Source organism: Tupaia chinensis, unplaced genomic scaffold, assembly GCF_000334495.1.
Source record: "Tupaia chinensis unplaced genomic scaffold, TupChi_1.0 Scaffold144899_1, whole genome shotgun sequence".
Taxonomy (NCBI): Eukaryota; Metazoa; Chordata; class Mammalia; order Scandentia; family Tupaiidae; genus Tupaia; species Tupaia belangeri.
In genome coordinates this window covers 307,228-319,371 of record NW_006204759.1, presented here as the reverse complement: position 1 = coordinate 319,371, position 12,144 = coordinate 307,228, and the positions used below count along the sequence as shown (strand labels likewise).

Below are 12,144 nucleotides of genomic sequence, written 5' to 3'. Positions count from 1 at the left end.
GAGAGAGACATAGAGACAGAAAGCGAGAAATCACCCCCCAGGGGGGATGGTCACGCCGCAATCCCTTCTCCTCCATTCTCCTCTCGGGATCTTGGGCACGCACGCACACGCGCCCGGCGTGAGTTTTTAGCCACCGGGTCCGGGACACGAACCGCGGTCGACTACGTGGGAATCCAGCGACATAGCCATTACGCTAACTGCTGGTTCCCTCATTTTAAGTTGGAGAGCAGAGTGGCATTGAGCTTTTTTTCTCCTATAAGTATTGCATGGGGGATATTTAAAAAGAAGAGTAAAAAGTGATAATGGACATAAGTTGGTTGGAATGTGGTGAAGGAAAAATAAACACAGAAGTGACTGTAAAGAATTAGCGTGTCTGGTACAGGGGCCTCGCTAAATCATTGTTCGGAATGTCACCATGGTCAAGGAATTATTTGCAAAGTTAGTAATGAACTCGAGGCTGGGTGGCTGGCTGTTTAATAGGAAAGAATGTCAGGAAGTGACAGGAGCAAGAAATCTAAGAGACAGCAGAGAAAATGCAACCAGCATAGACCTGGATTATGGAATGTGGAAACCAAGCAAGTGGAGAGTTTATGGGTAAGAGGGGGTGTCCTTTATGTTGGTAGCCACTCAAAATGTTTTCGAGGATGGCCCCAGTGCAGAAATGTAGAAAGCATGCTGAAGAAATCCTCATTTCTGTGTTTGCTTTTAGGATTTGTCTTAGGAGGTGCATTTGGGGTGTTTACTGCCGGCATTGATACCAACGTGGGCTTTGACCCTAAGGATCCTTACCGTACACCAACTGCAAAAGAAGTTCTCAAAGACATGGGACAGAGGGGAATGTCCTACGCTAAAAATTTTGCCATTGTGGGCGCCATGTTTTCATGTACTGAGTGTTTGGTAGAATCTGTAAGTGTCTCTGCCTGCTAAGAAATCCTTGTCTGCTGCTATCTCTCACAACTGTTTTTTTTTTTAAAGAACTATTTTATTTAACTTTATTTGTTCATTTATTTATTTTAATTTGACCAGAGAAGGACAGAGAGAGAGAGAGAGAGAATGAAAGTGAGAAAGCAAGCCGCCAGGTCCGGGACTCGAACCGCAGTCAGCCATGTGGGAGTCCAGCACCCTTAACCACCATGCCACCTGCCGGCCCCTCTCACAACTGTTTTAAAAAAATAATTATTTTATTTAACTTTCCTTATTTATTTATTTTAATTTGACCAGAGAAGGACAGAGTGAGAGAAAGAGAACGTGAGAAAGCAAGCTGCCAGGTCCAGGACTCAAACAGCGGCCAGCCATAACCACCTCAGGGGGTGTCCAGCACCCTTAACAAACTCACCACCTGCTGGCCCCTCTCACAGCTTTTTTTTTTAAGTTTATATTTTTCCAAGAGAGAGACAGGAAGAGAGGTTGTAGGAGGTATCTCCAACAGGGTCTTCACGCCACAAGAGAGAAAGAGATGGAGAGGAGGGGAGAGAGAGAGAGAGAGGCAGATATCCTCTCCAGGGTCTTCTTGCCTCCATCCACTCCCAGCCTCAGCTAGCCCAGATCACAGGCCCTTGTGCAAGCACCTTACACTCACAGGGAGGTCTTCGCGTGGAACCCAGAACCCTCCCATGTGGGTGCAGCATTCCAGAGTGTGGCTGTGTCACCAGCTGGGCCCAATTCCACGAATTTTAAAAAGAAATGCCCTCAGGGGCCAGCAAGTGGCATGGTGGTTAAGGGTGCTGGACTCCCACATAGCCGACCATGGTTCGAGTCCCAGACCTGGCAGCTTGCTTTCTCATTTTCCCTCTCTCTCTCTCTTATTCTGTCCCACTCTGGTCAAATTAAATAAGTAAACAAAGTTAAATGAAAAAAGTCTTTAAAAATAAAAGAAAGAAATGCCCTCTATGTTGTTAACTAGAAAGCAAATCAGAAACGTCTGGTTCTAGGATATACTTCCATGACATAATCCCTAATGTAAACTTTCGGCATGTGCTTATGATAGGGGCTTGTGTTATTTTTTATTCTCTGTAGACTAGAAGCTAATGGTTTTAGGCAGAAACGTATTGGGGAACCCAAGAAGGAGTTATTTATTTTTTTTTGAGAGGCTTATCGCTATAGAGCACGTGTGCTCGCCGGACAGACAGAGACAGAGGGACAGAAAGCGAGAAATCACCCCCCAGGGGGGATGGCCACGCCACAATCCCTTCTCCATTCTCTCGGGATCTTGGGCATGCACGCACATGCGCCTGGCGTGAGTTTAAGCTAAGCCTCTGGTCCAGGACTCAAACCGCAGTCGACTACGTGGGAGTCCAGCGACATAGCCATTACACTAATTGCTGGGTCCCAAGAAGGAGTTTTGATCACTTCTCAAACGCTGGGCTTGGTTGCATTGGTCTGGGGCCACCTGCAGGAAGCATCTATGGACCATGCAAATTTTAGGAATTATGCTTTTGAAAAAGATTAGGTTTCCTTTGAGGACGGACTGAGCCAACTAGAAACCCTGTGCTTGTTCCCAAGACCATCTTGTCTGGCCTGTTGCTTTGGCCCTGAACTGTGTTTCTCCACCCACAGTACCGGGGAAAGTCAGACTGGAAGAACAGTGTCATTAGTGGCTGCATCACGGGAGGAGCCATTGGTTTCCGAGGTTAGTAAACGGCTCTTAAATGGTTTTCCTCTCTGGCCTTGAACCGTGTGCTGAAGTTGACATTTCCAAACCCATGAGTGTTCCAGGGACAACACGGGCGTAAGTGGACACTTGATATTTTTCCTTTCTGGCAAGTAAATCATGTTTGCATTCGTGTTAACTCAGTTTTGGAAACTAGCTAGCATCTACATCAGGGTTTCTCACCTTTGGCACTGTTGATATTTTGGACCAGATTGTCATTACTGGGGTTTAGGATCTTTCCTGTGCATCACAAGATATTTAGCACCATCCCTGGCCTCTACCCACCAAATGCTGGTAGCACCCCTTCAATTACAACAATTAAAAATGTCTCCCAGGAGGGCTGGCAGGTTAGGGGTGTTGGACTTCCACATGGTCAACTGCAGTTCAAGTCCTAGACCTGGCGGCTTGCTTTCTCACTCATTTTCTCTCTCCAGTCAAATAAAAATAAAGTTAAATAAAATAATTCTTAAAAAAAAAAAAAAAAAAAGTCCTCCCGGGGCCCAGCCAATGGCATAGTGGATGAGAGAGCTCCATCCCACATGGCCAGCTGCATAGTTTAGTCCTGGACCCTATAGCTTGAAAAGCATTCTGGCACATGTGTGTGCCCTAAATCCAAACAAGTGAGAAATAGAGAAGGGATTACAGTGAGGTCATCTCCTCTAGGGGTGTCTTCTCACTTTCCCTCTCTTTCTCTGCCTTCAGTGAGCACATGCACCCTCTAGCAAACCTACAAAAACAAAAGATTGCTTTTGTTTCTCCCAGTGTTGCCAAAAATCCCAAATCATTCCTGAGTAAGAAGCATTGATTCAGATCTATCTTAGAGAAAAGAACGGCTCCCCTATTGAAAGTGTGGGGAAACTTTCTCATACTGATCTCCGGGGTGTTGGTATGCAGGCTAGCACAGAAGATGGCCGGTCCTTTCAGCACTGGTAGCCAATCTGCCCTTATATTCAGGCTGTGTTGGACATTAAGTTCCAAGCATTTCATCCATAGATAGCTTTTTAAGATAGAGATTTTTTGCAATCAGTGCTTACCAGAGAGACAGAGATGAAGAAGAATCCCCCCCCTGGGGGATAGCCACACTGCAGTGGCTGTTCTCCTTAGGATCTTGGGCACTCATGCACATATGCCCATCATGACTTTCAAGCTTCCAGGTCTGGGACTTGAACCATCCAGTTAGCTATTTCAGATCCAGCACCTTACCCATCACGCCATCTGCTAGCCGGATATTTTTCTTAATTTGTTTTAAGGTTTTTGACATGGGTGTGTTTGTTCACCAGGAAGAAAGAGAGAGACAGTGAGAGAGAGAGAAAGTGAGAGGGAAAATGAGAAATGGCTCCCTGGTGGGATGGCCACTCTGCAGTCCCTTCTCCTCCTAGGATTTTGGGCATGCATGCATGCATTCTTGGTATGATTTTTAAGTCACCAGGTCCAGGACTCGAACCACAGGTGGCCATGTGGGAATCCAGCGCCTTAACCACTAGGCAACCTGTTGACCCAACCATTATTTTTTAACGTTTTAAAAACTTTATTTTAGGGTCCAGCAGTTGGCATAATGGCTACGTCGCTGAACTCCCATGTAGTCAACCATGGTTCGAGTCCTGGACCTGGTGACTTAAACTCATGCCGGGCACGTGTGCATGTGTGCCCAAGATCCCGAGAGGAGAATGGAGGAGAGGGGATTGTGGCGTGGCCATCCCCCCTAGGGGGGTGATTTCTCACTTTCTGTCTCTCTCTCTCTGTCTTTCTGGTGAGTACATGTGCCCTATAGCAAACACCTCTCAAAAAAAAATTTTTTTTTATTTATGATAGAAAAGCACCCTCAGCAGAGTTTGGTTCATTGTGATCCTTTTTCCTTAGTGGCCTCCAGCTTGTCAGGATCCTGAGCACCTGCAGTATTTCCCCAGAGAGGAGATCTGAACCTACTGTTGCCATGTGGCTCCCAGCACCGCAGTTCAGTATGCTGGTGCTGATTTTGTACAGAAGTAGACTTTTTTTTTTCTCTAAGAATTATGTGCTTTAACTTTATTTATGTTTGTTTCTTTATTTATAATTTTGACCAGAGAGGGACAGAGTGAGAGAGAGAAAGAGGGAAAGTGAGAAAGCAAGCCACCAGGTCTGAGGCTCAAACTGTGGTTGGCCATGTGGGAGTCAGTGCCCTTAACCACCATGCCACCTGCTGTCCCCATTTTGTTTATTTCTTCCGTGAGACAAGAGAGACAGCACCCGCAACAGAGTCTTGATGCCACGATCCACCCACATCCAGATCATGGGCATTTGTGTGCCCAGCGTATTTAGGGAGGTCTCTGGACTTGAACCAGGAACCGTCTTATGTGGGACTGCCTCGCAGAACATCATGTCTTATAGCTGCACTACCATCTGATCCCCAGAAAGTCATTTGTTCTGTGCATGTGTGTTGTGTGTCACACACACACAACACACACACACACACAAACACACACACACTGCAAGAGGGAAAGAAAGATGTTTTCAACAGGGTTTTGGTACTTGGGACCCTCCTGCCCCAGTCTCCCAGCTAGCTAGGTGCTAGCTAGGGCATCTCTATACCTAGCCAGTTTGGGTCATGCCAGGAACCAAACCTGGGACTCACGTGGCTCCAGCCACTATGCAGTGGCGCCCTCCCACTTGTGCCAACACAAGTGGGCCTTTTCTTAACTCTCCACAGTTGATCAGTTTTAACTTTGTATATAAATCATAACGCTAATGTCTTTCTGTACTTGGGGATTCTTAGATTTCTAGTCATTAAAAACTAAGTACAGATATTCTAGAAATGTTAGATTATGAGCCATAAACAACAAACCAGTTCCCTATGGCATGGCCGAGTGTGCGGTGCAGGGCCTCAGTGACTTGACACGGCTAGCAGTTGCTGGCCTACTTTCCATCTCTCACACCCTGACTTACCCAGAGCAAAAAGCCTCTCATCTTCTGGGCGATGGGATGGTTTGCTGTCATTAAAACCTGCTTTTGCTCTTCCGGCTGCCATTTGTGATTTATAGAGCAACTTCCCTTTCGGTCTTCCCATTGCTCAGCTTTGTCAGGGCCTCTTCGAGAAGCTTAGTTCCCTCCAGGACTGCTTTGATCACCTTCCCAGGAATTTATTCCATAAACAAACCAGGGTAAAAGGCCATATGCTTTCATTCGATTCCAGGCTCTGGCTCTCTTAATGTTTCCTGCCTTTGAGGGGCTATTTCCATAAGAGTGGAAATATTAATTCTTGGGGATAAGGAAAGTTAAACAACTGTGCAGCTAGATGAAGCACACTGGATTCGACCGCACACACTGCTTCACTGAGGTCTGAGGGAGCTCGCAGAGGTTGAACGACTGAGTGCATGAGCTGCTCTCTCTGCGTCTGTGGGTGCACGGACATAGCGAGTGCAGCCCGACCTGGCATCTGCCACCACGCGTCATCTTCCGTCTGTTTGCTTTTCAGCTGGTTTAAAGGCTGGGGCCATTGGTTGTGGAGGGTTTGCTGCTTTCTCTGCAGCAATCGATTATTACCTACGGTGAGAGGAACTCCGTGGGAAAGGATGCTGCCAGCCCGGGATTGGAGAACAGTTTCTGCACCACTCCAGGACTCCGGCTTCAAGGGCTGAAGATGTGGGTCCCCTCGTCTAGTCAGCTGTGAGGGAATCGTCCGGCTGCTCTCCGCCTCCTGCCTTCTGAGCTGCCACACACTCTGCTGCTCCCAGACTTCAGCCAGTCTCTACAGTGGATGCGCCACGCTAGAGTCCATTTCTCAGAGCAGTGGGAGACATGGGGTGTTGACTTGCAGGATTGAAGCTCAGTCCTAGCCACTGCTGCCCCTCCGGGTTGGGCACAGGAGTGATAGCATCCTTGCACACACCCAGGAAGCTCCCCTATCTTGGAACCTCACGCGACCGTCCATCTCACATAGCAGGTCAGGCAAAGTAAATTTATGCCATCCTTTTTGGTGTGCTGCTATCCTTGATATATGTATAAAATACACACGTGCCCACACAAACTTTGCACTTTAAAAGGTTGGTTGATTTTTATTTATGAAATTTTACAATTCCCAGAAATGGTGCCAGGTGGCCCACAGATTAGACATGCAGAGGGACAGACTGAGAAAGTTCCTGAGGAGTCGGGGAATGTTCAGTCCTCTTCCCCAAGATCATGACCACGACCACGACGTTGGCCGAGGCCTCAGCCCAGCAGTCCAGCCTCGTTGCTCCATGGGCTGCACTGAAAGTCTGCATGGGCCTTACTGGCCTCTCCCGAGAGCCCTCCTGCGGCTGGCTGATGGGCACACCTGACGTTCGCTGAAACCACACAGGGTCCACGGTCTGATCACTGGAGCAGGAGCAGGCCCAGCTCAGCAACACATGTGACGGTCCTGCTGCCATCATCCTGGTGACTGCATCACAGGCTGCCGCGGCTGGCTACGATCGCACTGGCTGGGGGCTGTTCACCATCCTTGCTCTCCAGTATCAATGGGTGTATTTGTTTTTTTTTTAGTTTTTATTAAGAATTATTTTAATTTGGGACCAGTAGTTGGCGTAATGGCTATGTCGCTGGACTCCCATGTAATTGACTGCGGTTTGAGTCCCGGACCCAGCAGCTTAAACTCATGCCAGACATGTGTGTGGATTCCCAAGATCCCAAGAGAATGGAGGAGAAGGGATTATGGCATTGCCATCCCCCCTGGGGGGGTGATTTCTCACTTTCTGTCTCTCTGTCTTTCTGGTGAGTCCACGCACCCTATAGCAAAAACCTCTCCCCCCTTCAAAAAAAAATTTTTTTTAACTTTATTTAATTTGATCAGCGGGACAGAGCAAGAGCAGTGAGAAAGCAAGCCGCCAGGTCCGGGACTCAAACTGCAGTCAACCATTGGGAGTCCAGCACCTTTAACCACCACGCCACCTGCTGGCCCTGTTTTGACTTGACCTCATGGTCTCTTTCTGATACCACCTCACCTTACTTATCTACAGTAGGCAAAAATAAATAAGCCTCAAGGCCAGTAGGTGGCATGGTGGTTAAGGAGCTGGACTCCCACAGGGCTGACCGGCAGTTTGAATCCCAGACTTGGCAGTTTGCTTTCTCACTTTCTCTTGCTATTTCTCTAGTGAGTACATGTGCCCTATAGCAAATTAAATAATAATGAACTCAAATAAGCCTTTCTGGCTGGGCTCTGCTACTGGTGCTGCTCTTCTCTGGTGCTTTGGTGGAGAGAGGAAGTTGGTAAATTTACCTCTAGGAGGCAAACGGGGGAGCTTGGCCAGGGCTGTGTAATTTTTTTTTTTTTTAAAGAATTATTTTATTGGGGAACCAGCAGTTAGCGTAATGGCTATGTCGCTGGACTCCCACGTAGTCGACTGCGGTTTGTGTCCCGGACCCGGTGGCTTAAAACTCACGCCGGGCGCGTGTGCGTGCGTGCCCAAGATCCCGGGAGGAGAATGGAGGAGAAGGGATTGCGGCGTGACCATCCCCCCTGGGGGGTGATTTCTCGCTTTCTGTCTCTATGTCTCTCTCTGTCTGTCTGGCGAGCGCACGCGCCCTACAGCGAAAATCTCTCAAAAAAAAATTATTTTATTGAACTTTATTTTATTGAACTTTCATTATTTTATTGAACTTTATTCCAGAGAGGAACAGAGAAAGAGAGAGAGAAAGAAAGAAAGAAAGCTGCCAGGTCCAGGACTCGAACTATGGTTGGCCATGTGGGAATCCAGTGCCCTTTAAGTACCACATCTCCCCTGGGGCTTTGTAAGTTTTATTTTAAAGCCAGGAGTAAAAGTTTTATCTTTGTCTTTTTAAGTTTCCTAGAGGGTGGGGTCAGCAGGTGGCATGGTGGTTAAGGGTGCTGACTCCCACATAGCCAACTACGGTTTGAGTCCTGGCCCTGGCAGCTTGCTTTTTCGTTTTCTCTCTCTCATTATACCTCTCTCTGGTCAAATAATAAATAAATAAATAAATAAACAAACAAACAAACAAATGAAATTAAATAAAATCATTCTTTAAAAAAAAAAATTCTTAGAGGGTATGCGTGTTCACCATGAGAGTGATGAGGTACCCTCCCCCTCATGGGGGATGGCCATGCCAGTCCTTTCTGTTTCTCCCTCCTTTTGGGATTTGTGTGTCCAGAGTGTTTTATTTTGTTTGTTTGTTTTTAAAGAATTATTCATTTTATTTGTTCTTTTTTCTTTTTTTTTTTAAATTTGACCAGAGAGAGAAAGTGAGAGTGAGAAAGCAAGCCACCAGATCTGGGACTCAAACTGTGGTCAGCCATGTGGGAGTGTCCAGTGCCCTAACTACCACACCACCTGCTTGTCTTCCCAGCGTGTTTTTCAAGCTGTCAGGTCTGGGATTTGAACCACACAGTCAGCCACATTGGATCCATCTGCTTTGACCACAATGTCATCAGCTGCTCTGTCTCCTTTTTTTTTTCTACTGGACAGTAATTCCTCCACCTGGTGTTTGTGTTCTTCTTCCTGCTCTATCTTCTAGCCCACCCACCCTTAAACCGAGTTCAGACTCAGCTTAAATGGGTAAGCATGCTGAGTGTGTACCTGTGAGTGAGTGATGTCCAGCCCAGCTGCTTACACCTCCTGACTGGTCTGCTGTTCCCTCGGGAGGAATGTGAGTGGCCCAGAGGGCTCGTGTCCTCCGAGGGTGGATTCCATGCCACGTCCATCCCAGTCTCACGTGCATGAGGCCACACCACTACTAGGCCCATTAGCACACTCCTGGGAGTTCTAAGGACAAACTATAGGAGTGTTTCCTGTCTGTCCCTAAGTACATCACACTTGAAGTAAGGGCAGTCAGATACTTACCTAGTACCTGCCAAAGTACTAGGATGCTGGGGTCGTCTGTTGGCCAGTGTAGCACGTGGGCTCCAACATGCTGAACGACTGAGGAGAAATGCTGCCCTCGTAGATGCTTCGGAAGGGATGAGCCCCGAGGCTGTCAGTCGCCATCAGTTCAATAAGCCAGGCATTGTCCACACTGGCTGTTCAGTCAGGAGAGGAGACGAATAGCTTCCTGTTTTAGATGGCTACAGAGCCGGTATGAGCTCATAAACCAAACAGCCATTTTCAGAGACATCTGTTCCTGATCTTCAGAATAAACACAGTATCCAATGGCTTATGCTGGTGGGAGCCTTCATTAACCCCCTTGCTTCTTGCAATGGGAGCAGGCCCTCTAGGGTATCCAACTTCTCCAACAGGCAGATTAGACAGAAAGGCTGCCCTGAAGATGTGCCACTTCCAAGGAAAATGTAGTGAAAAGCTTAGATAAAACAAGACGTCTCTTCAATGGACAACTTCCTGATGGGATGTTTGCACCTTGTGAAGGGAACCACCGCAGCAAATGTGGAAGGTGAGACCAGAAACAGCCTGGCCGGTGCCTGACGGAGGCCAGTGTGATGAGCAAGGATGGGCTGAGACTCATCTCCTCCAACTCTGCCAAGGAAGGCTCAAGGGGAATTAGCTAGGTAAGTGGATTCCTGGAAACTCCCATCTGGAGGCAGCTGCAAGAGTTAAATATTTAGATTGCTGGTCTTCCCTGGACTCCCAAAAATACAAACATCCACACCACAGGGCTGAGTTTTGTGCAAATGTTGGGGCTTTGCATTTTTTTTTTATTAACATTTTCCTCTCACGTGGTTTACATCAATTTATAATAATCTACATAAATTGAAACAGAACATAGACCAAAAAAAATATATCCTTACCAACTTATTAAAGTCAAATATTAATGAAGGGTCCCATCCTACTTCTCCCAGCAGAAACCGGCAGCCCGGGGCCATCACCCTGCAAGCACAGGTATGCCTGGGACTCCTGCAGCCTGTCTCCTGCGGGTACAGGCCGCACTGCTGGGGCCCAGGGCTACATAGTCCCTGTCTCAAGAGGACCCACTGGGTGATTCCTTGGTGCAGCTCAGTTCAGGTCTGACACCCAACCCTCCCCACTCTGGGGGGTGAAATTTATAAATAGTTCCAGCCTTTTGCATTTCTCAGCCCTTCTAGCCATCCTGTTCTGATTACCTAAGCAAGCATGGGGGCTGCAGGTACTACCTGATGCCGAGCAGCAGTCCTTGTTTTAGGGAGGTGGGAGGCACCCAAGAACCCTCCATGCCATGTGCTCATCAATACCTGAGTGCCACACAGACTTCAGGAATGGTCAAAGGCTGGGATCTTCAGGCTCAGTGACACTTTCTCTTTCACCTCCTGTCCTAACGACTAGGGCTCCTTGCTAAGTTGCTGACAGGCAGCTGGGTGGTCAGCATTCCCTTCCTTGTAGGCATTTCTTCAGAATTCTGTGCATGTCGACGGCAGCAGGTGTACCAGGATCAAAAAGGGCCCTGCCTCACACCAAGCCCTCTAGCTTCGGCCAACAAACCCTTCCTTAAGACAGCCCTGAGCACAAGCAGTGGGAGTTGTTCTCCCTAACCCTGAGGGCCTAGAATCTACTTTGCTGCAAGAAGAGTCAAGGAGCTGTACCAGAACTCAAGGCCCTGGAGCTGGGAGTGCCTGCCCTCCCAGGCTTACTGCATAGCTGGCTGTCGCTGCACTGGCCAGAAGCTGTGCTTTGGGAATACACTGCTCCTTTCCAGTCCTGAGCAGTGGGCCTCAGAGTTGGGACTGGAACCTGCTGATCCCCTGCTCTGGATTACAGCATCAACAAAGACTGTGCCCCTCCTCCTCCCATCAGCAAAACAGTCCGTGAGAGGCAGGTACCCGTGAGTCCTCATCCTCCCCCAACTTACGGAGTTCTCCAGAGTTCATCTAGAAGGCCACCTCCAGAAGCCAGGGACAGGGGCGGGGCAGCTCCGTGGTGACTGGATACTGCTGGACCACACCTCCCACTCTCAGGCTTAGTACACGTGGCAGTGGGGCTGCCCCGTGGCAGTGCTTGGCTGTGGAGAATGTGTGTAAAATCTAAGGCAAAAGTACCACGAGGTCCACAAGGCGCCAGCAAGCCTCCTTGGTGGAGCCGGACATGGACACCTGCAGCAGCCACATTAGTTGCCCTCCAATGTCTGTCTCCACTAGAAAAGCCACTGCAACCCCTTGCTGCTTCCCCTGACGCCTCCCAGGGCGTTCCTCTGACCTGCCTGGTTTCATCAGCAGCCTCCCCCAAGATTCTTTCCTGACCCTCAGGCCCTCATAAGAGCAGGTCACTTGCTGTGAGTGTACACTCAAAGGAAATAGAACACCAGGAGAGAAGGAACTGAAAAGCAGTAGAAGAAACAGTCAAAGAGGCCTAACTGATAGGCAGGAGACAGAACTGATAAACCCCAGAACTAGAGATTCCCAAAAGGAAATATTCTGGAAACCAGCTCTCCAGCTCTGCTAGGCTGAGGGCCAGTGGAGTCCGTCTCCTTGTCCAACATTTGCACAGGCAGCAAGGCAAGGCGGGTGTGCTCCCGCAGGGGGCGCTGGGGAGCCGGGGGCAAGCCACAGCCTTGGGCTGCTGCTGCTGCTGCTGCTGCTGCGGCTGGGGGTGGGCACGGGCTCA

General features: G+C 48.5%; 1 protein-coding gene across 1 annotated transcript in view; it reads left to right on the top strand.

Annotated features, from left to right (window-relative positions):
- The window catches only part of TIMM22 (translocase of inner mitochondrial membrane 22), a 9,249-nt gene extending 2,072 nt beyond the window's left edge, over positions 1-7,177 (top strand). The window contains exons 2-4 of the mRNA XM_006167515.3: positions 710-906; positions 2,557-2,629; positions 6,102-7,177. Of these exons, the coding sequence (XP_006167577.1) occupies positions 710-906; positions 2,557-2,629; positions 6,102-6,178 (347 nt within the window). The 3' untranslated portion in view covers positions 6,179-7,177. The remainder of the gene's footprint in view (positions 1-709; positions 907-2,556; positions 2,630-6,101) is intronic.
- The last annotated feature ends 4,967 nt before the right edge of the window (positions 7,178-12,144 follow it).